A 26,895-nucleotide genomic window follows, 5' to 3' on the forward strand; every position below is an offset into this window, starting at 1 on the left:
TTGTGTCAGAACTATGGTTGATTTTATTAAATTTTGAAGTGAAGAAAGCAAAGGATGGAAGCAGTATAGTGGTAGTACTGACTTCCTTATGTGTCAGTAGGATTGGCATAGTGGCTAATTATACTCTGCTTACTATATGATGTACTGCAGCAAACTATTAAAAAAGGCAGTGTTGCACTAAAGTAATGTTCAGAAGAAGGTCAGGAAATATCTGACATAAAGCTGAACTTCTTGGTACTGCTTTAAAAGTCGTATCTAAAAATCAGGCCTTTTAAAGGACAATACTTAGGGTTTTTTTTTAATTATCAGATAACTGTATATCTTAATTCCTAGTAATTTGCATTGTCTACAAACACTGTTTTCATAAATTCATAAATGTTTTCTTAAATCCTGTGCTGCTGTGCAGCTTATTACTACTGGTATTTTATAGTGTTCTAATTTTGTGCTTTGTCTGTCGACAGCACAAGTAGTTAAATGTTAATAGAAAATTAAGATTACTAGCACTGTGCTATTATTTGTGTATGCGTGCTGTTCATTACTCATGTACGGGGTGGTGGTTTTAAACTTTTTAAGGGATTGCAATAGCTGCATTCCTGTGATGTATCTTGAGTTTGCTCTTTCCAGCTGACAGTAGCTGAGGCAAAGTATGTAAGGTTATGGACTAGCAGGGGGGAGGCACGTTCTGTGTTGGGTGTGGGTCTGCTTTCTTTTCTCCCCCCCCCCCTTTTTTTTTTCCTCTTCTTACCTGAATAGAATATTGTTTTTAAGACTGTGTGTATCTGTGGATGTTCCTTTATCAAACAATGTGAGCATGAGTAGTGTAGAAAAGTCACAGTTTATCCTTCTCTTCCACTTTGAGCAGCTTCCATTTCAGAGTGACTGCTGATAGTCCTTCACTGTGAGTGGATTTTACAATAGCCTCACCTTTGACATTTCGTTTGTTTACATGCTTAAACTGAATGTTCCTTCCTGCCTCCCCAAAATCATACTTGGTGTGTATTAGAGAGAGAGGGATTGGTTAAAAAAGTGGGAGTTTCTCCTCGCCGCATCAGTGTAGAGGGTGGCTGTGTATAGTTGGATTAATGCAACTAGTGGGGTGGTAATATGTGAGGATATAGATGAGGTTATAGGTTTGAGATGGGGACAGGACAACAACCTCCTCAAATGTTTCTGCTGATACAAATAGGATTATGTAATCAGACTCTTACGGATATAGTTGAACTCGTCTTCAGTCTCAGTGCTGGTTTATGTAGTCCTTATTCAGTTAACACAGCTCACTGCATGGCAGCCTGGGGAAATAGATGTGTTTTGGCTGTGTTAGTGTCCTGGTCCTTTTACTTTTCTGTCCCCTTGGTTGTGACTGAAAAATAATCCAGTGGTTGGATTCATTACAAATGGGTGTTTGTGTTGGAATGATGGGGGATGTGAATGGAATGTTTGACTGCATGAGGAGCATCACCAGGGTATTATTTCTACCCATAGCCTTAGTGAATGAATGCTGATGGTCTTGTGTTTGTAGGAAGCCAGACCAGATCAATCAGTGGCCATTTGTGTCTCTAAATTCTTGTGTACGCAGAAGGCAGTAAGAGATAAGAATGCACTGTTGTTTATATTTATCATTTCCCTGGATGTAGCCCAGTTGCATGCAGTATAATAGCTATTACTGTATTGAAATATGGAGGGGCACAGGAGTCACGGGGATTTTTGCCAGTATGCTGACACACATGATAGTGACCTAGAGATCTTACTAGAGGTATGGATGAATGCATTAATCAGGAAGATACATTAATTTTGAGGAGTGATATATTGTAGAGTATATAGTGGGAAGGTTTGGTGTGTGAACCTGATGGCTATGCCTCCTGTAAGGCAGATCTACATTTAACAGGAATTGATAAAACTGCCTGCAGGCTTCTGGTCTGGGAGCATTCTGGAACACAGAATGCTGGTGCTTGGCAGGCATTCCTTGGGGTTTAAGAAATCCTGCAGAGATGACAGGTAGTTTTTTGTTATGTTAACTGATAGGTGTCTTAGCCAAATGTCCTCATTTTTTCGATGATGTTTTACCCATCCTATACCTTTTGAAAAGGCAAGAGGCACCACAGGATGACTTTGACTCAGTGTCCCAGTAATTTGCTGTTACTTAATTATATCTTCTTTCCATTGTTCAAAAAGGAGATACAGGCAGATCAGTGATTCAGTTACAGTGCTCTAAAGTCTTATTCAGTTAGTGTCAATTTCTCTCACAATAATTTACATTTCTGCCATTTCTGTTACAATACATTGTTTAACTTAGAAAATAGTTTCTGAGTTTGTGCAGAATGCAGGTGTAGGGCAAAGGCACAACAGATATTTTGAAAGCAGCTGTCAGTGGGGTTTGCAAAGTGCCTGCTAGTAGTTTGTGTGGCCATTCAATCTTGAGTCTTGATCCCTGCCCAGTTGTTAACAAATGGCTGGAAATAATCTTGCTGACTTTTTTGTTTCCTTTTTTTTTTTCTTGTCTTTTTTTTTTTTTTTCCTTTTCCCTTGTTCTCTTTTTCCTTTTTTTTTTTTTGGTCTGTAGTCGGGCTGCACATGGAGCAACACTTGCAAGTGCATGGTATGTTGTTTTGAAGCACACTTGCTTTGGGAAGTGACTGCTCTGCCATCATTCCCCAGGGGGATGCTTTCTGATTCGGAGAAAACTCCAGGAATAAACTTTCCAGCAGAGTTTCAAGTTGACAAGCAGGTATTCTTTATTGCGGCGCCGGGAGACACGGGGGATAGCTCCTCCTAACTGTGTCCCCGAATTGCTATACTGGTTATCCTTGTATGGTCACTGAGCATATTACATCATTTTCCAAAAAGTTTCCGGCATGCATGCAAAAATGTGGTGGTCTTTAAGGGTCGTTTACTTTTCCCAACAATCTTAATTAACATTACAGACATAGCAATCATCCTGGCCTTCTACTTACCAGTTAGTTTAACTGCTCTCATCCTGGGCATCTGCTAGTCCGGGATACTCCCTAGTAGATGCTTACACCAGCTTAATGGGTTTATTAACACCCCAAGCATAGCAATCATCCTGTTCTTTTACTTATCAGTTAGTTTATCTGTGCCCACCCTGGACATCTGCTAGTCCCAGATACTCCCCATCCCCAGGTCCTGTCCTGTTCTGCTTTTCTCACACCTTTTGTACTGAGGTCCTGAAACTATGTCAACTACCTTCAAGCACCGCAGTTGTTTTCCATTAAAAAAGCCATCAAACTTAACATTACTTAGAACTGATTACATTTTTGTGCCTCCTTGTCTCATTTCAAAACAGGGTTATCCAAGTGAGACGGTTTAAAAATAATATTAAAAATGTAACTTCTTTTGTGTCTGTTTTCCCGTTAGTATGTGCTTCTGTTCTGTGTCAGTCCACCAGAAGAGTAGAGTACTGCAGCAGGATGGAGGAACTGTCACACTAGTGTTATCACAGCCAGTATTTCAGGAGTCCCAGAGGAGCACTCAGTGCTCCAGTGCTAGCAAAGATAAATAATAGATGTGAAAGATCACTGAAGAAGGGGCTAAAACTATGGTTTCATCCTCAGGTGTGAGTGCACAGAATGTTAAGTTCTCTTTGTCAAACGCTAGGTTAAGGACTGCTGTAGTGCTCTCTACCTCCTCGTCCAGTAGAGTTTAGACCATCTGAATAAACCCTGCACGTTATTGAGGACTTAACAAGGAAATTATTTCCAGTTTTACAGCAAAATCTCCTCTCTGCTGTAGCAGGCAAGGAACAGTGAGTGATATGAGGTTGTTTTTCTAGGTGACTGCATCATTTGTTATTCTTTATATGAAACAAAATTTGTAAGGTGTAAAAAACTATTAGTGATACTTGTTGATTGCCATTGAAAATATCAATTTTAATGTAGTATTTAAGGGGGTAAAGTAATTTCTTCTTAATATTAAGGACAGTACCTGCACAATTTAATTATGCAATTCTCTCTCTGTAGTTGTTTTGGAAGAAGGTTGGTGGTTTTGTGTTTCTTTGTTTTTCAGTGGAAGAATGATTGGAGGGGGAGGGGTCTGTGTTTTCTGAAGCTTGAAGGGAGACTGCACAGTTTGTGCATCTTAGTGGAAGCTGTTAGGTAGCTTCAAAACCAGATTTAAGGATTTGTTAAACCTAAAGGCTGGTGTGTGTTGAAGAAAGTTAGTGGATGTTCCTTTTATGTCTGCAGAAGAAATTGCTGGCTTTTTCATTTTGGTTCAGGTAACCTTTCTCTTCAATGTCCTCAAGTGTGTAAAAGCAACATAATCTGTACTTACAGTAAATTGTCAGCAAAGCTTCCCACACAGATCCAATAATATGAGGCAGTATGCGGCCTTTTCTGCCCTTCCTGTGTGCATTTTTTATGATGGTTATAGGTATGCCATAAAAAGTAGATTTGGTTAAGATTATAGGGCTGATGGTGGTAAGTGGAAGGTGATAGGGTTTTTAATGCATTATGGAAGTCCAATTTGATGGGAACATTCCTGTGCTTTTACCTAAGTGGTATTTAGAGTTAATATAAATAGATAATGGAGGTAGATACTTACTTTGATAAGTCAATAAAGCAGTTCTTGTCCAAAAATAGCAATGCAAAATGAGTCAAGCTCTAAAAATGTTTTGTCTGTGGTATTGACAGCTTAAAATCGCAAGGCAAGTTTGAAAATACTTCGCTATTACTGTACCTCTATTCCAGTCTCCAGTGTGTCCAGAGACACTTTCACTGGCTAGAAGCAGCTGTTAAAAATGTCTTATCGATACTCAAGATTCACCGAAGACATGGTTGCACAAGTTGGCAGGTCCATAAGGAGCCATGTGCTATTTCCGCACAAATAAATGTAGATTCTTGGAATATTGCCTGTAAAAACTGGAATTTGATAGTAATGATGGATTTGTAACTCAGACTGTCTTTGACAGTATCTTTCAAAATTTCCTTTCAATGCAGTTTAAGTAGGTAATTCATGAAGCATGTCTTCTTAACTACAAAATACTGAACTATAATATTTTCTGTACACAAGTAGCTGTGATTTTTCCGGATGTATTGTTGTTTTTTGTGACAAGCATTTTTAATAAGTGAGGGTAAATATGATGACTTTTAAAATTATTCTACATCTGCCTTCTGTTGCATTTGTTTATTCTGTCTTCATGTAAGTACTCTTAATACGGTTGTGATCATTTTGTTAAAATGATCCAGTGAGGTGGGTTTTGTGGTCATAAGCATAAGTCCCCTGTGGCCTAGGCTGTTTCGTTTGTCAGTGTTTTAATGACCAGGCAAAATGCTCTGCTTTCTTGAGGTCCATTGGTGGCTGCTTGGAAGCGTTTATTAGTGCTCACAAGAAACTAAGGAAGTGCTGGCTTTGAGGAAGATCAGCAGATGCTGTTTGCTGTTGACACAGCAAGAGTACAAAAAAAAAGAGACAGCTCCCTTGCTCCAAGGGGTAGAATGCACAGTGATCTGCAGTCTGTCTTTAGAAATTGCATGGACATAACTAAATTAACAAATTGGCATTAGAGCTCTTTGCTCAGGACTCTTAAATAGCAGAAGACATTTGTATTGAATTTTATTGTTCTGGAAAAGAATGGGGTTGTCATCTTGTCACAGGTCTGAGGATGTTAACCAAGTATGTTGTTTCAGATTTTGAGTAAGGAAGTTACGTACCACCAGCCTATAACAGATGATAGTAACCTTGGTTAACAAAGTTAAAAAAGCATGTACTTTCATGAAAGTATGGCTTTTAGTGTAGTTCCTTTAGACTTTTGACTGGGTCTACTAAGCAACCTTAGACGTGCCTGTCAAATTTCTCTTTCACTTGCTTCAGCTTTCAGAAAGACTCATCTTTGATGTGATTAAAAATGCATAGAAGGATCTTATTTCCGTGCAGTGTCATTTGAAACCTGAGGTGGTAGAAGGGCTTAAGAATGTACACAGAGAGTATGTTTTTCTCTTACATATGATACTTGCAGTCTGATGTTAGGATTTAAACAGCTGCCACTTCCCACGGGAAATAACCCACTGTGATTTTAGGTTATGTGACTATTCTGTGTTTTAATCACTGTCTATTTTTAGGGCTTCAGAAAGGTAAAATGTAGTGGGTGAGATATGCCAGAAAGAGAATATTTTCCCTTGATTCCTTTCACACAAATAGTGGGGGAAGGCATAATGATGTGTGTGTGAGGGTAGCTGTATCATCCAAGGGTCCCTACTGCTGCAGTATGTGAGCAGGAGGAGTAAGGTGGTATTTGGCCATGGTCTGCAGCACTATAGAATTACAGATACGGTTAAATCTAAAAGAGAGTTTGGAAATAGATTGGCAGGTCATCTGGATTGTCTGCAGTTAAATGTTAGAGGCTTGATTGTATCATGATAATTGAAACGCTACCTAGTAGCTAGTGTTTCTTCAGTGGAGTACTGTCAAGGGATTGACACCATAATCTTTTATTTAAAGGGAAGAATAATCTGTATAGTTACAGGATGCTTTCATGCCACTTAGTAGTTTTGTACTATGTAAGAATTATTTTACTGCATTAACTGTTTCAGCAGGAAGTTATAATTTCAATGAAAACAGTTTACTTTCTACAAAAGAAGGAAGACTGAAGGCTGAAATTACTCTGAAGGTTTTTTTGTCAGTTATCTCAAAATATGCAAAAGTATTTATTTTAAAATAGTGTTAAGATTGCTACTTACAGAAATAACTATGATTGCTAAGAAACAGTATATGCTTCATCAGTGTTGATACGGCATGCTATAGAAATCCTAAATAAAAGGACTCCACAGCAGTGCAAGTCTTCATAGCTTGTGCTTTCTCAGTGGTGCAAATCTTCTTAGCTTGACTGTTCTCAAAGAGAACAGTCAGCATCACCCTTGCAACAGGTTTTATAGGAGCGATTTGAGCTATCATCTCTTTTATTAGCAAATATGGTTTGTTTGCATGCTCTTCTCCATAGTAATTTTGTAATCTTCCAAAGAATCCAGAGACTTCTCCTGAAAGGCATTAATGTTTTTCTATATAGCAGGCTGTGATGTTTAAAGATTCTGAGATTTATCAAGGCAAGTATACAGTCCCTGTGTTGTTCACTTAAACAAGGACATAATCCTTTTCACTTAAACAAGGACATAATCCTCTTCACTTAAACATAGTTTAATGCAGTGGATGGGTTTATTGATGACCATTAGGGTTTCCTACAGTCTGCAGTGTTTTTCAAAGGTTGATGCTGTTGTGAAGCAGGGTTAGAACATGTGCTTATGCAGCCTTTTCCCACTGATGTGATGTGGAGAAGAGGCTGCACCTGCCAGTCTTGTCAGAAGAGCAGCAGCCATGTTAGTCCAATGGGAAATCTCTTGCTAGTATTGAAGTTTTTAGTGTTTTACATGTTTTAGTCAAGCTGTCCCATGCTTGTTGTGCATTTCTTCAGAAATTTTTATGTTTACCTTTTTATAAATGTTAACTCTTTACAAAGTATGCGTGTTTGTCCAGTTTGCTTACCAACACAAATATCTTGTGTTTTTAAGGTTGTAGATCAACCTATGAACGTGATTCTGATCTTTTTATTAGGATATGTGCCCGTGACATTAAAGGACTAGAGATGTCCTTTTTACAATATTTACTGTGCTTAAAATGAAGGTATGCACGGTATCCAGGTGGTAGGGCAGACTCCTACATGCAGGGTTAGTGCCAAGTTGAAGGCTGGAAGAAGGAGCACAGTAAGGTTTTTTTGAATCCTGATGCTTACTAGCTGGAAGTTGATAGAAAAATGAATCCACAGGGTTAATTCTGTGTTGTTATTGTTTGTTTGTTGTTTTTTTTTTTTCTCCAAACTCATCATGTTTTCTAAAAGACTTCTCTGTAGCTTAATGTTGGTTGCTACGCATGTGCAACACCATCTTCTTACCTGCTTCAGGTCAGTGATTTACGGCCTCCACTATGTGCTGCTAATTGTTCCCACTGAGTTATTTTTAGGGTGGCTTGTGCATATGTATGCTGAATTGTGAAGACACTTTTGGAGATAGTGTATTTGGAAGCCTGAGGCAGTACGGAAGTGCAGCAGTATTCTGTTTATAGAACTGGGTCAGCAAGTGTACCTTAAGGCTGACCTCCAGCAGGACACTGTTTGCAAGTGCAGTTCATGACTTTATATTCTGTAAAGGCTCATATATGGATTTAAATCTAGTATGATAAGAAGAGTGCCAGATAGCATTGGCAGTTCAGCTACAGTTCTGAATATGTCAAGAGGAAAAAGCTACTCTCTTTTGTTTGTGGGGTTAGAGATGAATGTATTGAAATAAAATTCCTGAGTGTAAAGGGATAATTTTAATTAAAAGGAGGGTAGGTCAAACAAAGATGAAGATTGTAAATTTTCTTATGCATGGGAATATGACTTGTGATAGAATAAGTAGCCTCACAGAGAAAGAAAAATTAACGTCTTATATTAAAAAACCACACCCAAATGACAAGTAACCATTGTGCTTTCAAACTCGGAGATTTCTGACTGTAATCCATAGCAGCAGTATATTCAAACTATAGTGTTTCTTATCTGAGTCCTTTTACAAATACCTTTCTAAGCATATGAAAGACATCCGTGGGTGATTCATCCTTGCCATTTCTGACTAGTGTGTTGCTGAGGTGCCTTGTTAGGAAGGGGAACAGTTAATGTAGCGTTTGACAAACTACTCATATCCCTCAGCAGACTCTTTTTTCATCTCTTGCCTTTGGTTGGTGGCCTTTCTGTCTTGTGCGTGGAAGGCCTGTGATCTTTTGAGGACTGTTTGAGAAGGCAGTTTTCCACATCGTGAAGATTAGCAGTTACACCAGCTCTCAGTTTTGCAAGATAGTGTGTTCCATGATGTAATTGATGCGCGGATTGACTCCACAACTCGTTAAAGTTGTAAAGTAGGTATGCTTTTTATTCAGCGCTGAGACGCACGGGGATAATTCCTCAAAGTCATGCGTACCTCAGTGTTGTTTCCCTCTACATTTATTCTCTAAAGTTATATATATTCATAAGGTTGCACAACACGCCTATACATATTCATGTCCTATCCCCGCTTCGTATTATAATGAGCCAGAAGGTCCTCTGCACCTGCGCAGTGCCCCCTCTGGTCATGGGCAGGGGTCTCAAGATGAAGTAACTGAGTCTTCCTCCTGTGGGTAGGAGTCTTCAAGATGAAGTAAATGAGTCTTCCTCTTCTTGCACTTTTCACCTTTCAGTCTTCACATATGGCCTTAGGGTTTGGTCGGTATCCCAGCCATAAACCATCTGCTTCTCCCCCTTATCAGTAGATTCAGGTGTCTGCTTTTCCTTATCAATAGCTGCTTATCAATAGGATCAAGTGCCTGCATTTCCTTATCAATAGCTGCTTATCAATAGGACCAAGTGTCTGCTTTTCCTTATCAATAGGACCAGGTGCCTTTGTTCTGCTTAGCAGGCATTTACAATAGATAATACTTTTGTTTAAGCAAGCAAATTCCTCTAACCCCCTTGTACAACCCCCCTGTACATTGGTCAGCTCTCTGCATCATAATGAGATGTGTTCTTGGTCTAAACAGGGCATTAATGACTTGAAATTTGCAGCTAATACAAAATGAAACAAGCTCATGCCAGATGCAGGACACTGAGCCTTGCCATTTAATTAAGGAGGAACCAAGAGTAAAATTAGGTTAAAAACCCTGAATAGATTGCTGTTACAAAACAGTGAGCAGATAGGTAGATATTGGAGATACAAAAAAGAAATCAAATTAATATGTACTATATCCTTGTGGAGTTTGCAGTGCTTGTAGATGTCAGGACCCATAGGTGTGGCTTGAGCCAGTCTTGCAGTAGCTTTTACTGTTAGGAAGATGATATGCTCTTTCTTGCATGAAGACACATTATTCTGTAGTTTTTAGCTATTCTGTCTCTTATGTGTATGTTTCAGTGAAAAGGTTGAGGGAGATTTTGACTTGTCACAGCAGTTTACAGACTTTTATTAAATTGTGTTTTTAAAACAATAATGATCAGACAAAGGATACATTAAAATTTTATCTTCCAAGCTTTTAGTACTTGAAATCTGACAAATAATGAAAACATCAGTACTAAGAAAAGGAATACTCAAGGATACATAACAAGGGCATAAAAAAATCAGAACTGTTTTTGTTTGTTTATTTTTCTTTAGGACCCATTTTAATCTTTAGTCAAGGAAACAAATAACCTTGTTGTTTCTTAGAAAAATGTTTTACCTTTTATAAGTTTTCCGACACAAAGACATTTTCATATGGTTACATGGGTTAGTTCAAGAATTCTTTGAGGTGATCTGCAGGGAAATTACACTTTTTAAAAAGTAGTGGAGTAGGAAAAGCTATGTATGTTTAACAGGTCCTTAAATGTAAGTTGAAGAGCTTAATTAGCTAATTTGGATATGTCTTGCATCTGTTTGAATTTAGGCACAAAATGTGAAGTCAGCATTATTAGTACAGTTGGTTTTAAAGTTTTATGTATAACAAAATACTTAAAGTGATTAAAAATACAGCCACTTAAGTCTTTTGTATATGATATCTCAGAGAATATATGATATTATCTGAGCAGTTATATGACTGAAAGACAGTAGACTTGACTCTGAGCTTTTTTTGCTTCAGATTCTTGCTGTTCTCAATCAACTTCTTTGACTGGAGTCTATGTTACAAAATTCTGCAAAATCCTCTTTAATGGGTGTCATTGTAGGACTTTTTATGTTTATCTGTCCAAGTTCATTAATATTTTGTGTTTGAAGACAAATGCTTGATTTCTCTTTAAAAGTGTTGGAAAGTGTTAGGTGATTTCTGTACTTCAGCATAATTTGTGTTGTGGTAAATAAACCAGGAAGGTAATACTTTAGGTCTACGTAGGCACATATTTAATATGATACGTAAACTGCTTAAGCCAGCTGGCCAGTGTGCCACTCTGGCTGCATTTCATTTTTTTTTTAATCCAAAATTCTGTTTTCCAGCAAAACCTTTGTGTGTTTTAACTTTTTCTTTTGTTTTGAATTGTGAAATTAATGAAAAATTAGTATGGCTAATTCCTGCCCTGTAAGAGGTAAAATTTGCAGTTCACTGTACTTGTATAAAACTGACAAAGTAGCCTTTTACTATGCCCTTTTTTTCTGTAGGGAAAAAATAGAGGAAGAAAGAATTAACATTTTCGAAAAGTGACAATAGAAAGGCATGGTAGATTTTATCTCTCTTCCTCTGTATACATGCATGCCTATTTCCTGCACACACATGTAGCTTTTTTGCTTCCTGTATGGCATTTGTTGCCTTAGGGTATACAAAAGTAATTGTACAATTGCCTAGTCAAATATGGCCTTGTTTGATGAACACCACACCCGCTACTCTTAAAAGATATTAGATATTTATTCATTAATCTTTCTCCTAGAACAAATCATATCTGACAATATGATAAATTATGTATTTGTTATTCTCCTTGTAAATTATTCTCACAAACACAATCTACAAAAAAAAACCTATGCAGAAAAATTTATTCCTTTCTTGTCAGTGGGAGAGATCAGGATTCTAACAGTTTTCACTAGAGGAGACTTTAGAAGTCTCCTCTAGGCTGCATGGACCTTCAAATATGTGTCTTGATGCAGCTTTTGACTTGATGCCAGCTACCAGTACAGTTGCTTGTACTGGTAGGTCTGAGACAGTGAAAGCTTATAGCTATATTTGGTTTAGAATGAGGTAGTTTAAAAATCTGGCACACTGGATTGAGATGAGAAGCATGTATTTGTAAATTAGGTCTACTGCTGCCATGGGCTTTAAGCATACTTTTGTCCTATAGCGTTTAAACCTCCTTTTACTTTCCTCAGAAGCTTCTGTGCTGACTTAGCCTTCTTCCATTGCGGCTTCAGTGTATTCAGCCAGAGCTATGTGACTGATTCTGATGGAACTAAGTGATCTTGAAGGTCCCTTCCAACCCAAACCATTCTATGATTCTGTGACTGACTTCATATGTCAGATAGGTACTTCCCAGACTTCTGTATTCTGTTTGCATGAAGGCATGACCATTGCAAGGTCTAATACAGTTTTGGTGTTACTTTATTGAATGGTTTTGTGTAGCCTTTTCTTAACAGTGAATGGCTGTTAATTTATCTGTATTCATCACCTATAATTAATTAAACTTCTCTGGGTGTGGTTAAAATGTGCAGTTTCTTTTAAACAGCATCTCTATATGTATTACATGTAGATGCATGTACCCGCCTTTCATCTTCAGTGTAGAATGACTACAAAATACTGAAGCACACAGAAGAATTGTTACCCCTGTTCATGTAAGACAGACAAATGATCACATACTTCAGAATGTTGTAGAAAACCTAGGTATTTAAAAATCTCATTTCTCCGAACTTCTCTAATACAAAATGGAATTACCTATTCATTACATGTCCTCTGCTGTTTGCCTAACAATCCTCGAAGGTTCAGTTCTTTGTATTCAGGATGAAAATTGTTGATTAAAGGTGTGAAAGTTGATGGTAATTAGGGTTGTGTTGTATGCTGAAGTTAGTGTAATTCATAACAGTTTCTTATATGACTGTGCATGTTAGAAGCATGCATTTGCAAATTTGGCTCATATTAAATTGCAGTTCATTTTTATACACAATTTCACAGAGTATGTGCTTTAAAAATGTCGTTGAAGCATTCTGGGTAATAGTTCTCAGGTTTTAAGTGGGAAACGTGTAAATACCATTCTTATCAGGCTTTGGTGAGCTGATTTTTTTATATGGATGTATATGCTGTCTATTGCATATATTCGTGAATGTGAAGTTCTTGCATTCAACTGTATAAAACCAAATTCACTGCTTCCCCACATGGTGTTTTCAGACAATAGATTATTACAAAATAAACCAGCGTAGTGTTCACCTCTTTTGTGACAAATGGGTATGCCTTTTAGGTACTGTATTGCAGGAGGCAATGTGGGTAATTTTGAGTCTTCATAAACAGGGGACACTTTTTGTTTGCAGTTTTGGTGTTTTTTTTTTTTTTCCAGAATTGAATGTAATACAAGAGCATAACACCACATCCTTTGGCTGTTGTCAGAAAGTGGTGCATATATATCCATGTTTCTTACAGCACTCTTATTCAAGATTTAAGTGGTTGTAATTTTTTTTTTTGCCTTCTAAAACTAGACTTATTTCTGTACAGAATTTTAATACAGATTAGATGATTAATCTAAATGTTAGTTTATTGAAGCTTCTCCAAATGTCTTCATATAAATGTGCTAATTTATTGCTCTTGAAAAATCTTACCTACTTTATTCTAATTTATATTCCCTGGTTCACCCGAAGATATAAATATCTTAAGTATAAAGGAGCAATTCCTCAGTTCATTGTTGAACATTTTTCCGGCAACATTTAAAACATATCAAGTGGTTTCCATGTCTTCAGTCTGTATTTTTACAGTGTTATACTTGTCACTTCAGTAACAGCGTGTGTGATAAGAAAGTTACTTGAGTTTCTAAACTTTTTTTCATCTTCATTTGAATTTGAGAAGCATCCAGATATCTGCCAGCCTTAAAGTAGTGCAAGAGGTACTGACAAAATTGCACAGTGAAATGTTTCTTGCAAGTGTTGTGTTATACTAAACATTTTCCAGCATGAGGCAGCTGCAACTTCATCAGAACTGCTGCACCTAACCTGTAGGCAATTGAATGCATATATTTAGCTGCAGAGTTCCAATAATGAATGTAAAGTAATCTTAGGGGGCAGTTGTTATTTTCAAAATACATAGTGGTAACAGCTTCTGTAGCCCTTGGAAAAGGATAAAGATGGTGTTTCCTTCTCACTGGAAAAGGATGTTTTTTCTCATGATTCCTGTTCCTACATGCTCTTGTAAAAAAAACATTCTAGATTTATTGTAGGCCCCCTTAAGGTACTGAAAGACTGTTGCAAGTTCTCCCTGGAGCCTTTTCTTCTCCAGGCTGAACAACCCCAACTCTCTCAGTCTGTCTTCACAGGAGGGGTACTCCAGCCTGCTGAGCATCTTTGTGGCCCTCCTCTGGACTCTCTCCAACAGGTCCACATCCTTCTTGTGTTTGGAGCCCCAGAGCTGGACGTAGTACTCCATGTTGGGGTCTCATGAGAGCAGAGTAGAGGGGGAGAATCACCTCCCTCTCCCTGTTGGTCTCACTCCTTTTGATGCAGCCCAGCATACAGTTGGCTTTCTGGGCTGCAAGCACATGCTGCCAGGTCATGTTGAGCCTCTCATCAGCCAACACCCCTGGTCTTTTTCCTCATAGCTGCTCTCAGTCCACTCTCTGTCGAGCCTGTAGTTGTGCTTAGGATTGCCCTGACCCAGGTGCAGGGCCTTGCATTAGAAGTTCATGAGGTTCACGCAGGCCCCCTCTCAATTGTGTCAAGGTCCCTCTGGATGGCATCCTTTTTCTCCAGCATGTTGACCATACCACTCAGCTTGGTGTCATCAGCAAACTTGCTGACGGTACACTCAATCCTGTTGTCCATGTCACTGCCAAATGATGTTTAACACCAGCAGTCCCAATACTGATCTCTGAACAGCACCTCTTGTCACTGGTCTCCAGTTTGACATTGAGCCGTTGACTGCAACTCTTCAGGTGCGACTGTCCAGCCAATTCCTATCCACCAAATAGTCTATCCATCAAATTCTTGTTTCTCCAGTTTAGAAGCAAGGTTATGGTGTGGGACAGTTTTGCCCAAGTCCAGGTAGATGATATCAGTTGTTCTTTTCCACCAGTGCTGTAGCTCTGTTGTAAAAGGCCACCAATTTGTCAGGCAGAATTTGCCCTTAGTGAAGCCATGTTGGCTATCACCAATCACCTCCTTATTTTCCACATGCATTAGCATGGTTTCCAGGAGAAACTGCTTCATGATCTTGCCAGGCACTGAGGTGAGACTGACCAGCCTGTAGTTCTCCTGTTTAACCTTTTAAAAATGGGGATTATGTTTCCCCTTTTCCAGTCAGTGGGAACTTCCCTGGACTGACATGACCTCTTAAATTTGATGGACAGTGGTGTAGCCACTTCATCCACCAGTTCCCTCAGGACCTGTGGATGCATTTCATCAGGCCCCATGGACTTGTGCACTTTCAGGTTCCTTAGATGGACTCAAACCTGATCTTCTGCAGTGGGTGATTCTTAATTCTCCCATTCCCTGCCTTTGCCTCCTATGACCTGGTTGGTGTGGCTGGAGCTTTTGCTGGGGAGCACCAAGGCAAAAAAAATTTGTGTACCTCGGCCTTCCCCATGTCCCTGGTAACCAGGTCTCCTATTTCCTTCTGTAGAGGGCCCCCATTTTCCCTAGTCTTCCTTTTGTCAACAGCATACCTATACAAGCTTTTCTTGTGGCCCTTGATGTCTCTGGACAGATTTAATTCTACTGGGGCGTTATCTTTCCTAACCTGATCCCTGACTGCTTGAACAGTTTCTCTGTATTCCTTCCTGTCCTTGCTTCCACCCTCTGTAGGCTTCCTTTTTGTGTTGGAGTTTGTCCAGGAGCTAGTTGTTCATCAGTGCAGACCTCCTCGTGTTTTTGCCTGACTTCCTCTGTGTTGTAGTATGCATCTTACTTTCTGTTCTTGCTTGGCTTATGAATTAGTGTTAATGTTGAATCTGGAAATAGAAACTGGAAAATTTGAAACTGTGTGTTCAAACTCAGGACTTGAAACATTGTGAAGGTTGTGCAAAAATATAATTGCATTCTGAATATACATTTAAAATTTGTATTTTTTTATGACTTCTTAAAGGAAAACTTTATTCAGTTATAGAGAACTGCTTATTTTTCTTTCTGATTAACTAGTGTATTCTTCCATTTCAGAATGTATGAAAACATGTCCACAATGGTGTATTTAAAGGAAGAGAAGTTGGAGAAGCTCACTCAAGATGAAATCATCGCCAAAACTAAGCAAGTGATCAATGGACTAGAGGCACTGAAGAATGAACACAATTCGATTTTACAGAGTTTACTTGAAACACTGAAATGTTTGAAGAAAGATGATGAAACTAATCTGGTTGAGGAAAAATCAAACATGATTCGAAAGTCACTGGAAATGCTGGAGCTTGGCCTTAGTGAAGCACAGGTAAAACTGCAGTAAGAATAAAGTATTTCAGATGTTGAGGACCTAAGATTTGCCTTACTGAGTATTAGTAATGTGCTGGGACATTTATGTTGTTATTGTAAGTTAAGGAAAAAGACTGCTGTAATAGTAGAGGTAGATACTATTTGTCTTGCTGTGTTACAAATTATGCATTCAGCTTTGCAGCACTGAGGCTCATAATTGAGCCCTCTTTACTTAGTGAGACAGTGGCTATTTGCTGTTTAGACTTTTCCACAGCATTAGGCGGATAATGTGTAAGCAACTCAGGAACTAAACTTCGGCATTCTAACTCTAAATTATTGCATATGTATGTCTCCCACACACAAATAAATTTGCTCCAACCTTTGAGCTCTGCTGCAACCTTAAGTTCATGTTTATATTCCCTTGATTCTGGGATTCTTTATAATAACTTACAATGCTCCTGGATCTCAAGAATCTGTAATGTTTATTGAATATTTTCCAAAACCAAAATTGAATCTAAAAGCATTTTAAAGGTTGGGAATTGAGTATACAATGTAAGTTTCACTCTTAAAGGACTCCTTCTTTGAACTATCTTAGTTGATGAAGGTATTGTCTACAGAAGATGAGTGAAAAGATGTTCGTTTAGTCAGGATGTTAGGAGTGTATTTACAGTCCAACTTTAGGGTATTTTGTACTAGGTCAGAAACCTGAAATCTGATGTCGTGCGACACATTCATCGGTATAAAATGGCAGAGTGTTTGCAGATGAGTTGAAAATGCCAATGAGTCAGCCCTATATTAATAGGCTTTATCTTTGTAACTGCTTAGTCTTTTCATCGAGCTGTTGAGCTATTACTGTTTGGTGATCTGAAGTTGTGTGCATTGGACTATGATGAATTGAAGCCTGAGAGAATGAACAAGTATGGGTTACCAGACCTGGCAATGTAGAAAGAGCCCCTGGACATTATGGTGCAAACTAGGTCATTTTTTATTAGTATTTTGTGTAAGTTTTTATCCCTTCTATTGGAATAAAATACTAGAAGAGATATGGAATAAAATTACAATAGTAGAGTTACCTTTAGTGGGTGTTTGTAGAAGATCTGTGCATGAATAACTTGTGTCTTCTAATTTTGCCATGGTATTGGGACTCGGAAAAGGTACTTCTGATTCTTGGCTCTGTTGGATTTAGCAGCCTCAGTTGCAGATGTGCCTGCCTAGTTTGGCCCACATGGTGTTCTATGAACTGTGGTGGTGAGGAGCCAAGAAGTCTGCATTTAGTGCTTTTTTTAGGAAGCAATTCTTCAAACTGCTACACTCAAACCTGATAAACCTACCATTCCTGCACACTTTGGGTTGCAACAATGTAGGATTTTTTTATTATTATTTGCAGTAGTTAAATTAGACATGGAAATAATTTAAAGATTTTTTGTGACATGGATGTAGGTCTGATACGAGAGTTATTTCTGTAAAAATGAAACAGACGTTGCTGAAGCAGCAGTCAAACTTTCCTTCCAGTTAATTCTAGAGAGTAAGATTACAAAGGGGTTTAGTTTGCCATTGTAGCGTGTACAGTGTTATTTGAGTATGTTGACCCCGTTATCACAACTCTCCTAAATGTACTTTCTGATGTTAAAAATGGCCACTGTTTGAATAGAACAGGTAATTTAAATTATTAACAATTCTGAATGTGTAAATAGTAGGTGCTGAAGTCTGGAGACTTGGATTGGTATTAGGAATAATATGTGGAGTTTTTGCCTTTATAGGGAAAAGTAGTTTCTAAAGGTTTCATGTGTTTCTTCTGGCACCAGAAATTTCATGTCAGGACACCATCTGTTTCACATGAAATATTTAGCTTAAAAACTCTTCAAGGTAACTTTGTTTTAAAGAAACATGAAATGCTAAATAACTTCAGGATTTCAGATTCATCTAAAAGAAGATTTGTATTACTGCCAATGACTGTTTCTTACAAGGTGTGCTTTGTGGGATTGCTGTGAACTGTTCTACGTGTATCAGTGGGAGATTACGTGAACAGTGAAGGGAAAGTGTCTTCTGTATGTAGTGTTTGGCTTTCACTTAACAAGTGTCTTTTTCATTTAACTTTGCTTAGCAAAAGAGCCCAATCCAAGTAGACTGCTTCTGTGGCTTTTGTATTTTTTTCCTGCAGGTGAATTCTGGCTGGGCAAATGGTAAAAAGTTGAGAGGAAGAGTGAGATAGATTGAGATAAAACCAGACAGATGAAGAAGAGAAACTTAAATCTTCACCAAATTTCACAGCTGACAGATTTTTAAATAATAAAAGTTTTTTAGATTAAATACAAGACTGCGTTCTAGAGGAACTGTCATGTGACACCTTTTGCTTTCTAGGTAATGATGGCCTTGTCAAATCACTTAAATGCAGTGGAATCAGAGAAGCAGAAATTGCGTGCTCAGGTTCGTCGGCTATGCCAGGAAAACCAATGGCTACGGGATGAACTAGCCAATACACAACAGAAACTACAGAAAAGTGAGCAATCTGTGGCTCAACTGGAGGAAGAAAAGAAACATCTAGAATTCATGAATCAATTAAAAAAATATGATGATGATATTTCACCATCTGTAAGTAGCTGTGTAGTAAAAAGCCCCTTAAATGTACACGTGTGTTGTAATCTGCCTTTTTACCAAGAAGTGGTGCAAGCTTTTTTATTTCTCTAACATAAACTTGTCATGAAAATGCTTACCTTCTACCAGGGTCACATAGTTTGCAGAAAGATTCTAAATCCTGAGTTCATTCTTATTTTAAGAGAAGAAACGTTTCTCTGTCTGTAGATAACAAAATACATATGAGAATCAAAATCCATAAATACTTATATAGGATTATATTATCTTAAAAAAATATGAAAAACTAAATAAAAAATTTCTTTCTGCAAACTCAACAATTAAGTGGAGAATTTAAACTATTAGAGATTCTAAGTACATAGGGGGCATGGCTTATTTTGACTGCAAGAGAAATGCTTAATTTTCGTCTAGTGAAATCAGTGTGCAGGTTTTATATCTGTTGATAATTTACACTAGGATAGGATGTTACTGGATCACTTTCTGCCAGACACTGTGATGGTCTGCATGCCCACTGTGTTACATATACTTAGATTCAGAGAGAAAATGGATACAGTATTAATTTATAGAAGTAATTTACCACTTAAAAAGACTTCTGGATTATTTGCACTTCTTGTTACCCTTTTATGTTTCCTTAAGTTAGATGGCACAGTAGAGAGAGATCTCAGTTTGTATGTTTAGACCTATTCAGCTGTGTTTTGGAAAGAACAGGTTTTTTTAACCAGTTATTTCAGCAACATAATGATTGAAAATGTACGTGTTTGTCACGCTTAACTGACTGCTTGACTGAATCCTTTTTAATATATTGTGAGCAGTGAGAGTTGTTTTGGCACATGGAACTTTTCAGTGCTATTTCATGAGTTGGTATTTGTAGCTGAATACTGCCAGGGAAGTCTGTTTAGAAAAGGAGTGGGAGGAGGGAATTTTGTGATTTTGATGTGCTAACTGTTGAACTGTAATCTGCAGATGGCCTAAATAGCGCCATTATTTAAAGTTTAATTGGCAAATAGGGTCAATGTAAGCATGGCAGCATCTTTATAGTTCCACTAACCATATGAACAGTCTCACTTGTTAACCTTTGAAAACAGTCAATTCTGTATGCTCAGTGTAAGGCTGGAATCAGCACACGTAACATTATGAACTTCCCTTCTGAGATCTAGTCCCATTAATCTGCTGTTTTTGCAGAGCACACGCTTTGCCACCACTGAACTCCAATGCCAGTAGCTGCAGTTGTCTTTTTCTCTTGGATGAGGAGCAGAAAAATGGGAGTATCTTCTGCTTCTGGGCTTTCTTCTGACTGAGATTAAATTTTCTGAGGACTTTAACCATTTATATTATATTGACTCCACATTTAAGAAACAGAATTGAGAGATGATCTGTTTCTTTAATTTTAAATGTTGTGGAATGATCTTTGGATGTTTAATCAGTGTAGACTAATGGATTGTGCAGAAGTTAATATGGTTCCAGATGAATACTACTGGAGATGAACTTCCATGCAGGTGGCTTTATAATTTTTGATCCTTATAGATTGCAATTGCAAAACCTATTTTTTTTGTGCAGAAGTTGAGCACTCCGGAATTTAGGTCTCCATATTTCTCTCCCTTGCCCATCTGTAACTGTGTTTAAGACTAAAAATATACAATATTCAGTGTTTAGTAGCACTGAATCTGTATTCAGCACTGGATACTTTCACGAGGTATGATGTCTCTATAAGAGTAGCAAATGTGTTCTTGTGTGTTTAAATTGAGGCTAAAATCTAGGAGACCTGATTGCTATTCCTGTCTCTTCTGAAGATGTCCTGTATTGTTTGGGACAGAGTATGTAAATACATTTGAACATAAAACCTTCATAGAACTTCTAGAAGAAGTGTTATTCTTGTATATTCCTAAGTTTTGGATGTGGGGTTTTCTTTAACATTGCTGATTAAATGGACTGTCTCTTCATGCCTTAGATTTAAGTATAACAGTTTGGCTTTGGGCTTGTTCTATAGGAGGATAAGGATACAGATTCCACCAAAGAGCCTTTGGATGACTTATTTCCCAATGATGAAGATGACCAAGGACAAGGAAGTAAGTGCACTTCAATTTACAATGTTAGTGGGTTTCTGCAGTGCAGAAAAATGAACCCATGTTTAGGGTCCTCTGGGACACATTGAGTGGTGAATGCCTCTGCTAGAATAAGGAAGCCAGTCACTGATACATACAGAACTGGGACTTAGGTTTTTACATAGAGTTTACTGGCTCTTTTAAAGTTCTTGGCACTGACCCTGATATAGCCCTAGAGGGCAGGGGGGCCCAAGACTGTTGGTTGATTCAAGGATCACCTACTACAAGCTCAGGAGCATTGCATCCCAACTAGAAGGAAGTGCCTAGGAGGGCCAGGAGACCTCTTTGGATGGATAAGGAGCTGCTGAGGAAAATTTGAAGAAAAAAAGAGGCTTATAAAAGGTGGAAGCAGGGACAGGTGACCTGGGAAGAATACATACAATATTTTGTCCTTTGCTGAGGTTTTCTTCCTTAGTTTTACTACTCATTCTAGAAGTGTTGTCTTCTGGTCAGGACTCGTGAATAGGCTGTGAAGTTTGAGGTAGAGGTTTGGTAGCACGATTGATAGAAGCCATTAATAGATAAGTCTTGCTAAGTGAAATTTTGGGGATTTTACGGGGGTAAAGCTGGTATTGTATAATGTATTGATATTATAGTGTATAGGCAGTATGCTAGTAATATAATGGTTCTCAGTAGACAAGTGACTGCAGAAAAAAAATGTCTGAAGGGTCCCACCTGTGTGGGACCTTCACGGGCACATACACAAAATACACTGCATTCTTCATAGCATGGTAATGCTATCCATAGTCAACAATGGAAGGAAGACTTGAAGAATTTAGAATAGGTTAGTGTTGACCATGAACTTGCTTCTGAGCTCATGCTTGCTTCACTAGAATTTTGTAGTAGGAAGGTTGGATGGCAACACTGTCTATGTACCTGCATAATCCACCTACCTTATTTCAAAGTTGATTTGTTAGTAATTTCCTTGGGAAGGTTGGATGGCAACACTGTCTATGTACCTGCATAATCCACCTACCTTATTTCAAAGTTGATTTGTTAGTAATTTCCTTGACCTCCAGGAAAACTACTGAAATGTTCCAGTGCTTTGGTAGGCAGTGGTAGTAGGTATAGGCTTGTAATTGTATGATGCTGGTGGTATAAAAAGGCTCTCACTTGAGGTGAGAGTGGTTTTTGTCCATAGAAAGAAGAAAGGCTCATGGCTGGAGCCCTTATCCTGTGTGTCGTTTAGAATTTAACGCAAATGAGTAAGAGGGAATTTTCTGCGTTGTCCCAGAAATCTCCTAGAGGAAGAGAAAGGCAGTAGTGGATTTGGGAGGGAGAGGTGGGGTAAAGGAGGGAATTGGAGCATGGTGATTGCAACACCCAAAGGTTAGGAGCTTCTGGAAAACAAGTGGCTAAGCCTGAGGGTTAGTTAGTAAAACCTAAACATTTTGCTTAAAGTATCACTGGCCTTGACTTGATGCCTTTTCTCTTGCAACCGTTAGTTGTGGCATGCAAGATCTTTTAATCCATTATGTGCCAACCTTAAGTACTCTTTGATACAGCAAAAAAGGGAAACACACACAAAAAAGGTATGTTTAGAGAAGAATAAAGGAAAAAGGACAAATCGTTGGAGCTTTTCTGCCGGTATTTGGCTTGTCTGTGTTAATGTTCCTTTCCATAGGGAAACGTGGATATTTGTAAGTGCAAAATTATGGTATAATTTTGGGAATTGATAATGATTTGCCGAGCTGAAATAGTTTCCTGCTTTCTTCTGTGGTTTATTACATTTGGGCCTTTGAGCTAATAGAAGTGTAAAATAACACAGTAATGGACAGAACATGAATAATTAAATTGTCGTAGTTTCACTGTCACTGTTGAAGACAGCATGATTACTGTGAAGTATGTTCTAATACTAATACTTTATAAAATTCAGTCTCATTTTTTGTCACTGAGCAGTAACGCTAAATGCTTTAGTTACAGTCATATTTTAAACGTATTTAAATCTTGCATGTTTCTTTCAGTTCAACAGCAGCATAGCAGTGCAGCAGCTGCTGCCCAACAAGGTGGCTATGAAATTCCAGCAAGATTAAGGACCCTTCATAATCTTGTCATTCAGTATGCTTCCCAAGGTAGATATGAGGTTGCTGTACCTCTCTGTAAACAAGCTCTTGAAGACCTAGAGAAGACTTCAGGTCATGATCATCCTGATGTTGCTACTATGTTGAACATACTTGCTTTGGTGTACAGGTTTGTATACTGCCATAGATAAATATCAATTAACTAAATAATATTTGGCTACAACCTGTTAATGTTCAGACTAACATTTTTTGACTATTTTCCATTCCCTTTTTTTAAAAAAAATTGAAACCCTCAGGAGGGTCCTGCAGCATTTGTATATATCCCTATGCTTAAAAGTCAAAAAAGTTACTGCATTTCTGCCTGTGCCTTTTCTTTGGAAGTGAAGCTGGTTTTGATACCATTTTTTTTTTCTGTTGAGGGTCTTGTCTTGATTACCCACTTCCAGATAATCTAGAGGAATAAACTGGACAACAGTTCAGCAGTAGTACATGCTAGTTCTGAAACAGTGAACTACTTCACAGTTACAGGCTTCATGTTTTTACTTCCCAATTCCTGAATATATTCTCAATTACTCTTCTTTTGCACTAGCATCTTTAGGAGAATACTGAAGTCAGCTTTGTTTTTATGATTTCTTTTTCTGAATCCCCTGTGTTAATTATGACTCTTTAAAATTTAGAGACCAGAACAAATACAAAGATGCAGCAAATCTCCTGAATGATGCCTTGGCTATACGTGAGAAGACTTTGGGCAAAGATCATCCAGCGGTTTGTATACATGCAATATCATATTTTCAGTTGTGTTTTTCACTGAATTTTTTTTCAACTCATTTTAATATTAAACTCAACAGGAAAGTTTTTAAGACCTGGCTTATCTCTAGACAGTACAGGTAGGAGGCCACAATGTAACATGCTTCATTTTCTCTTAAATATTTAACATGCCTTTTGAGCATTATATTCAGTGCTGTTTCACCATAAATGACTCTCACACATTTGATTTTTGATGGCATGGATTTTCTGTGGGAAATCAATTTGTGAAGAAAGATTTTCGTTTTCTTACTCAAATCACTTTATAAAACTCATATCGAAGGGACCCTTCTAATTTGTTTTATGGCTGCTTTTAAATGACACTTAAATCAAGCTTTTGTAATCGGTGTTTAAAATTAATGTGGTATCTCACTTCGTATACCCTGTGTGATGCAGGGCAGCTCTGAGTATAGATCTGAGAAATAACTTTGTAAGAGAAGAACATATGAAGAAAATGTGTGCCCTAAATGACATTTCCACAAGTGAAGCAAAACTATTTCATGATTTTTTTCCCCTTTCCTTGTTTGTGTATGAATGCATTTGATAGTAATTATTTCATTTGCAAATCTCAAGAGGTCCACCTTGTGCATGGAAAATTTGAAAACGTCAGTGCATTGCAGATGTATTCATTTGTCACATATTTGTATCAGTAAATTCCAGTGTAATTAAAATTTCTCTACCGTTGACAGGTGGCAGCAACTCTAAACAATCTTGCAGTACTTTATGGTAAACGTGGAAAGTACAAAGAAGCTGAACCGTTGTGTAAGCGAGCTCTGGAAATCAGGGAAAAGGTATGAGTAAAAGAACTCATCACTTTTGAATGGATTTTTTTGAGGGAGAGGGCAAGGCTAAGCTTGCTTTTTTTACTTGTTTTTTTGTTTTGGTTGAGTTGATCTGCCAGGTAAACCACAGTTATCCGTGCCCTGGTAGCTAGCTGTGTGTGCAATTCAAAACAGTTGCACATTCAAGTAGTCCTATGGAGCTGTTGGAGCACTCTGGGTATATTACAAATTCTGTATTTTCTAATTAACCTTCTTTCACTTTTTCTTTCCCCTTTGATAGTTAAGTAATCATGTGATAAAAGCTTTGGAGCTAAAAATGAAACATCATTAAAATTTTGAAGTTGATTAGATTATTCTATGACTATGTGGATATTTATTCTAGTCCATGACACTGAATGCCTGCATCCTCAGGCTTTGTGTAATACCCTGCATATAATGTTGTTCTGCTACTTGTATTATTCCTGTTATGAATTGTTCTGCAGCATTCTCAGTTCTTAATAGAATTGAGTAATTTTCATATCTCTCAAACGCAGTTTTTCTTTTGTTATCCTCATGTTGAATTGATAAGGAATAAAAACTAACGGCATGTTTCTAAATGATGCATTTCTAAGCCCTGATACGATGATTGGAGAATGTTTTAATGCAAGTTATTTAATTTTCAGGTCCTGGGGAAGGATCACCCTGATGTTGCTAAACAATTGAATAACTTGGCTTTACTGTGCCAGAACCAGGGTAAATATGAGGAGGTTGAATACTACTATCAGAGAGCACTGGAAATTTACCAGACCAAGCTGGGACCAGATGATCCAAATGTTGCAAAAACAAAGAATAACCTGGTAAACCTTTTATAGAGTAAATCTAAGAAAAAAGCAAGATTTTTCGATTAATTGCAATGCACCTTATTCAGCATGTATTGTATTTGTTATTTATCAAGCTAAATAAAAGTGTGCTGATAACTTTTGGGGGGGTATTTCGTTTTTAGGCATCCTGCTATCTAAAACAGGGCAAATTCAAGCAAGCGGAAACTTTATACAAAGAGATTCTTACTCGTGCTCATGAACGGGAATTTGGCTCTGTAGATGGTAAGAAAATGAGTCCCTAGATTTGAATGTATGTGTCATTTTGGTAGTTATTATGAAATAATATCTGCAGGAAGTTAATTGTATCCTGATCAAAATTATTGTGTGCTTGAGGTAGACTTAAAAAGTGAGGTAATAAACATGTTGAAGTATATTCATTATAAGAAAGCATTTAGATATGTCAGTAGCATTTGATTGAAAGGCAAGTTTTTCATAAACGAGGTAGACTTGATAGGTTTATGTTTTATGGATTCTATTTCTGGCATAATTTACATTATGTCCAACCAAAATCAATTATGGTATTTTTATAGAGGCAGAAAAATCTGTGACTTTCCAGTTACAGGTAAAAGTCAGTGCAGGATTTTTAATGATATAATAAATACATTGTTAATGTGAGTCTTCCATTAATACATTTAAAGAATGGGGAAAATACCCTTAAATTGTGAATTATGATGTACTTTGAAGTCAAATGCATTTTATCAACTGTAAATCACATTGCATTCCATTACGGTAGTATGTGTACCACTTAGTGGGTGTCAAAGCAGTTTTTATGATAGAATAAATAAATGCGCAGTTTTTAGCCCAGAACTAGGCTCATGACAAATCAATGTCAGCATATGCTAACTTCAAAGCTTCTCAGAAGTAACTGTTTCTAAGTTCAGATAAAAGAAGACACAGTTGTAAAACTATAAAGAAGAGGCACATGTTTTATTTACCTGCTGCTTGTAGTATGGACAGTAAGCTTTTTTGTGGTAATAGTATAATTCCCTGGTTCACAGCTTCATTTCAGAAGGGTGAAAATGAGAACAATGAATGCTTTGTAGTTTTGTTCTTTTGTAATATATTTTCTTGTGTTTCGTCAGATGAAAATAAACCTATTTGGATGCATGCAGAAGAGAGGGAAGAATGCAAAGTAAGGCCATTGCCATAAATCTTTTTTGGAGTTTTTTACTTAAGTTGCAAGTTGGTTATTTTTGTTCAATGTTTCTTTTGTTTTAGGGAAAGCAAAAAGATGGCACAACTTTTGGAGAATATGGTGGCTGGTACAAAGCTTGCAAAGTTGACAGGTAGGTAATTTCTTCATGGGACAGACAACATGGCAATACACAGTATCCAGAAATGTCGCATTAACTCGTGTTTAAAAATGGAGCCACACCAGATGCTTGCTTTGGACTGTAAAAACGATAGTATTAAAAATTCAGGCCCCAAGAAAGGGTTTCAGGAATGTACTAAAAGTTTTCAAGTCCTGTGATGCTTTTAATCTATCCTAGTTAGACTAGTAAGTGAAAGAAAAATTCACCAGTTGTATTCTTGGCAGTCCTTCAGGTAAAGCGTAGGTCACCTTTTTTTTTATTCCATTGGTTGGTGTAGGGCTCTAGAGAGGTCCAGAAGCAAAAAGGAGGCTGTGCAAGTAACTGAGCCTTGAGATTCTTTAGGTGGTACAAGAAAACAAAGTCAAAACTGCTACA

The 26,895-nt window shown here is 37.7% G+C and overlaps 1 protein-coding gene across 6 annotated transcripts in view; it reads left to right on the forward strand.

Annotated features, from left to right (window-relative positions):
• Positions 1–26,895, forward strand: part of KLC1 (kinesin light chain 1) — a 48,235-nt gene that overhangs the window by 4,341 nt on the left and 16,999 nt on the right. For all 6 annotated transcript variants that reach the window (XM_061464119.1, XM_061464116.1, XM_061464115.1 and 3 more), the window contains 10 exons: positions 15,804–16,065; positions 18,408–18,638; positions 20,626–20,704; positions 22,705–22,930; positions 23,439–23,526; positions 24,255–24,356; positions 25,010–25,183; positions 25,330–25,429; positions 26,290–26,339; positions 26,426–26,493. In XM_061464119.1, coding sequence (XP_061320103.1) covers positions 15,805–16,065; positions 18,408–18,638; positions 20,626–20,704; positions 22,705–22,930; positions 23,439–23,526; positions 24,255–24,356; positions 25,010–25,183; positions 25,330–25,429; positions 26,290–26,339; positions 26,426–26,493 — 1,379 coding nt within the window. In that variant the 5' untranslated portion in view covers position 15,804. Of the gene's footprint in view, positions 1–15,803; positions 16,066–18,407; positions 18,639–20,625; positions 20,705–22,704; positions 22,931–23,438; positions 23,527–24,254; positions 24,357–25,009; positions 25,184–25,329; positions 25,430–26,289; positions 26,340–26,425; positions 26,494–26,895 lie in introns of those variants that run through there.

This window comes from Pezoporus flaviventris, unplaced genomic scaffold (assembly GCF_033815535.1).
Source record: "Pezoporus flaviventris isolate CSIRO_AGI_PZ_B2104156 unplaced genomic scaffold, CSIRO_AGI_Pfla_v1 ptg000036l, whole genome shotgun sequence".
Classification (NCBI taxonomy): domain Eukaryota; kingdom Metazoa; phylum Chordata; class Aves; order Psittaciformes; family Psittacidae; genus Pezoporus; species Pezoporus flaviventris.